This window comes from Electrona antarctica (assembly GCF_951216825.1).
Source record: "Electrona antarctica genome assembly, chromosome: 6".
Lineage (NCBI taxonomy): Eukaryota > Metazoa > Chordata > Actinopteri > Myctophiformes > Myctophidae > Electrona > Electrona antarctica.
In genome coordinates this window covers 29335841-29340840 of record NC_136811.1, presented here as the reverse complement: position 1 = coordinate 29340840, position 5000 = coordinate 29335841, and the positions used below count along the sequence as shown (strand labels likewise).

Genomic DNA, 5000 nt, shown 5'->3' with positions numbered 1-5000 from the left:
GGGTAAACTGTACTGTCCTCGCTATGTGTACATTAGTGTACATAGTTAGACAGTCAGACAAACTCCTTTAAAAGATTACATGGGAGTCAGGGTGTAGCATCCAAGCTCCAGTGTTTTAATGTCCAATTAAACACCAATAAATGGAGTAAAACTATAAAAAAGAAAGAAAATGACAGGCTGTAACAAACTATCAAACAAACAAGTGAACACACTGAGCTAATTTACACAGTAAAAATCCTAATCTACCATAGCACATGCATGAAATACACACTACAAAGTTGCATATAAATCAGAAACTGAATCTCCTGACATAAGAAAAAAGTGTATGGTCCAGGGCCCCTCAGGGTTCATTCAGAGAGAAGTTCCAAGTGGACCCTCACATGTGCGTAACTCAGAGAGTGTACAAATGGACCCTTACTCACCCACATGGTTCCATTGGTACGCTCTCAGAATTATCGGGGTCCTTGAAATGAGAATGTTTGAGAACCACTGCTGTAGATCATACTAAGGCCAACAGTTGTGTCTGGTTGTTTCTATTTCAATACCAGTCATAATTCTGTCACATTGAATGAGCAGGAACTTAGGAAGTGATACTTAACACTTCCCAACATTCTGTGTTTAGACTTTTTGCTGCTGTTTTCAGTTATCATGATGAAACACTGTCTTGTAGCGTTGACCCCAATGTCTCTTGTGACTTCCCTTTAACCACATAAACCCTTCTCTATTATGTAGTGCAGTACGTACGTAGGCATACCTGACTGACTGACTGATATTACATGACATTACTCTCATCATCAGTATGTTTGCTTGTCAAGGAGACAGGGAAGAGTAGAAAGAGAAGCATTGCTCTTTGTGTCTGTGTAGATTCTCCTAAGAACACACGTGTGCAAGCCAGTCCTCCTGGTGACATCAGAGAAGGAACGCATGTCAACCTCAGCTGTGTCAGCCACGCCCACCCTCCCATCAACAGGTACCGAGAGTTCACCTTGGTTCATATCTTTTCTGTCAATAAGTCAATAGAAAATACAAACTCATATGGATTTGGAGATTTTATAATGATATAATGATGATAGATAGATAGATCTTTATTGTCATTGTAACAACGAAATTATGGATTTTATATTGATTATTATATCATCATCATCATCATCATCATCATCATCATCATCTATCTCAGTGGGTCTCAAAGTGGGGTCCAGGCACCCTCAGGGTTCCAAATGGACCCTTACAGGTCTGCAACTCGGAGAGTTTGAGAACCACTGGTCTCCATCACATACAGCATATCTATGTAAATGTATTCTTTAAGCATAGCAGTTCATGCCCATCACCATCCTCATCCTCCCTGATACAGGTATGCGTGGTATCGTATCCTAGGTGATCAGGTGTGGACCAAAGGAACCTTCCAGAATGTGTCCATCCCATCGGTGCGTTCTCACCATGCTGGGCAGTACTACTGTACTGCATGGAACCGACTGGGATACCAAACCTCCCCTATTGCTGCACTTACTGTACTATGTAAGTAGTGTTTGTGTGTGTGTGTGCGTACAGTACATATGTGCCTGTGTGTGTCTATGTGTTGTGAGTATATCTTTATATTACAGAAATATATTTAGAGTTGTTTGGTTTGTTGTGTTGTGTTGTGTTGTGTTGTGTTGTGTTGTGTTGTGTTGTGTTGTGTTGTGTTGTGTTGTGTTGTGTTGTGTTGCGTTGCGTTGCGTTGTGTTGCGTTGCGTTGCGTTGTGCTGTGCTGTTGCATCAAGTTGTGTGGTGTAGGTGAGGTGAACGGTCTCCTTGCCTGATAAATGATACCTACAGTACAATACCAATGCCCTCTGTCTGCCAGGCCTCCTCCTCAGCTCCTCAGCTTTCCTCCTTAGTTATTCTACTCCTCCCCTTTTCTCCTCATATTGTCTCTTTATTCTGTCCTATAACATATCTGACCTCACATTACATGAACCCCTACTGTAGTATGTGCTTATATAAAACACAAATTACTGTATACCCACCAAAATATGAAAAAGAAATAGCCCACATTTTAATGAAATAATATTTGAGCTAATTACAAAAGTGCAACCCTGATCAAGGCCACTTTTGGGCAGAAACACGTTGACTTCTTTGAACTGTTCCATTATGAACAAGCCTGGTATTAAAGGTATTTTAACTTTATGAGGAGGATCATTGGACTCTAGTACAAGGATCCCATTCACAGGGATTTTACTTTGTAGCGTTGTGACCAACTGCATGTGTGAACTGAACTCCCTCCTCCGCAGACCCCCCTAAGAACACTTCAGTTCTGGCTCGTCCCTCCGGTGTGGTGGATGCTGGACGACCTTTGACCTTGACCTGCAGCAGTCAGGCTAATCCAGCTGTGGACAACTTCACCTGGCACCGACAAACACTGGATGGAGCCTCTGCTCAAGGTTGGTATTATGGAGCGCTTCATACGTAGTCTCTATCATTGGTCCTCAACGTGGCGTTCGGGGGCCTCCGGCGGTCCATACGGGTCCATTTGGTTCCATTTGTACTTTCCCAGAGTTAAATTAACACTGAGTCTTTTACAGTGCCAGATTGGGGTCCCAGAGGTAAGAGTAGCAAATGGGGGTCTGTGGCCTAATGCATATCAAACTGCGGGTCCTTGAAATGAATTCATGTGGAGAATCACTGATCTAACTATGTATAAGAATGTGGAGAATCACTGATCTAACTATGTATAGGAATGTGGCTCCAATGGACGATTGGCACGGAATAGTCCTGGATATTTTCAAAATGGAAAAATTAACATACATGCTAAGAACTAGACTAGACAATTTCTACCAAATTTGGAACAACTGGATAGTACACATTGCCCCTCTGAGAGCTGACTTTGTGTGATCTCACTGGCCCTAATAGCCTGCTTTATGATCGTTGTAGAAAATGTTTAAGACACCCTTCCTCTTCTCATGGTCGAAATCCAAAGTTGTTTTGTTTTTGTCCCCCTCAGCAATGTTGTAAATACTTTCGTTTCTTGATTGTTGTTTTTTTTGTCTTTTTCTTTTGTCTGTCTTACTCTTTTTGTCTGCCCACTCTTCTTTTTCTCCTTCTGAAATGTACACTCTGAAGCAATATTGCCCTTTGCCCCTGTTAAGTGTTGACCTGATGCCATATGTAGTCCTGAAGAAAGCAAGGACACAGAGACACTGGAGATGGAGTCACTTGGAGGGGGGAGGGAGGGAAGAGGGGTGAAAAAAAAATAATCCTGGGAACTGCACTTGTGTCCTATGTATGCATAGAAATGATGTTTTTGTACTGCTTTTTCCAAATAAAATAAATATTGTAAAAAAAAAAAAAAAAGAATGTGGCTCCATATCTGTGGAAATAGTATATTCACGATAAAGGCAAGGCATGATATGGAGCTCTTGAAACAGCCAAATCTTCTGGTTGAAATTTCCACAAAATGTAGTCAAACTCCAATGGTAATTTTGAGTGATGAACCCCATAACATAATATTACAAGAGTGTTGTTATTATGTTATGGGCTACAGGAGACATGTTATGTCTGTCTGCCTGTCCACATTGCTCTGTTCATTTATGTCTCTCTGCCTGTCCACATTGCTCTGTTCATTTCATGTCTCTCTGCATGTCCACATTGCTCTGTTCATTTATGTCTCTCTGCCTGTCCACATTGCTCTGTTCATTTATGTCTGTCTGCCTGTCCACATTGCTCTGTTCATTTCATGTCTCTCTGCCTGTCCACATTGCTCTGTTCATTTATGTCTCTCTGCCTGTCCACATTGCTCTGTTCATTTCATGTCTCTCTGCCTGTCCACATTGCTCTGTTCATTTCATGTCTCTCTGCCTGTCCACATTGCTCTGTTCATTTATGTCTCTCTGCCTGTCCACATTGCTCTGTTCATTTCATGTCTCTCTGCATGTCCACATTGCTCTGTTCATTTATGTCTCTCTGCCTGTCCACATTGCTCTGTTCATTTATGTCTCTCTGCCTGTCCACATTGCTCTGTTCATTTATGTCTGTCTGCCTGTCCACATTGCTCTGTTCATTTCATGTCTCTCTGCCTGTCCACATTGCTCTGTTCATTTATGTCTCTCTGCCTGTCCACATTGCTCTGTTCATTTCATGTCTCTCTGCCTATCCACATTGCTCTGTTCATTTCATGTCTCTCTGCCTGTCCACATTGCTCTGTTCATTTCATGTCTCTCTGCCTGTCCACATTGCTCTGTTCATTTATGTCTCTCTGCCTGTCCACATTGCTCTGTTCATTTCATGTCTCTCTGCCTGTCCACATTGCTCTGTTCATTTATGTCTGTCTGCCTGTCCACATTGCTCTGTTCATTTCATGTCTCTCTGCCTGTCCACATTGCTCTGTTCATTTATGTCTCTCTGCCTGTCCACATTGCTCTGTTCATTTCATGTCTCTCTGCCTGTCCACATTGCTCTGTTCATTTCATGTCTCTCTGCCTGTCCACATTGCTCTGTTCATTTTGCAGCAGTGAACGGTTATTGTGCTGTTGTGTTCCAGGCTGGGCTACCAAGTCTGGTCCCATCTATACCGTCTCAGAGGTGGGTCCTTCAGAGAGTGGGCGGTACTACTGTGAAGCTAGGAATCGCTTTGGGGTCCACAGTTCTCCTGTTCTCACTGTACGAGTCAGAGGTATGGATAACCAACCATCCGCTCCTTTTATATGTGAATAAGACCTAATTTATACAGTATCATACCTACAGTATAAGTACTTGCCTTTAATTATACTTATTTATACAGCATTGCTTACCAAAAAGATTAGATTTTCAACAGAAGAACATGACGTGAAGTCATACAACAAAGTATACATTTAGTCTTAACTGGGCACCCCTATTTTGGGCATGTCATTATAGAGGGTATATGCAAAAGGGAGTGGCAAAGTGAGAGGCAAAGTGAGTTTAACATTGTTTAACGTTGTTTAATGCAATCAGATAGGACTTTTCTATTTGGATGTATGGTCTGTGAAGGCCAGAAAGTATTCTTT

At 42.0% G+C, this 5000-nt stretch overlaps 1 protein-coding gene across 1 annotated transcript in view; it reads left to right on the top strand.

Moving 5' to 3' along the window:
• Positions 1–5000, top strand: part of LOC306925028 (sialoadhesin) — a gene marked incomplete at both ends in the record, with an annotated part of 17782 nt that overhangs the window by 5859 nt on the left and 6923 nt on the right. The window contains 4 exons of the mRNA XM_079503711.1: positions 865–970; positions 1352–1515; positions 2271–2420; positions 4517–4648. Coding sequence (XP_079359837.1) covers positions 865–970; positions 1352–1515; positions 2271–2420; positions 4517–4648 — 552 coding nt within the window. The remainder of the gene's footprint in view (positions 1–864; positions 971–1351; positions 1516–2270; positions 2421–4516; positions 4649–5000) is intronic.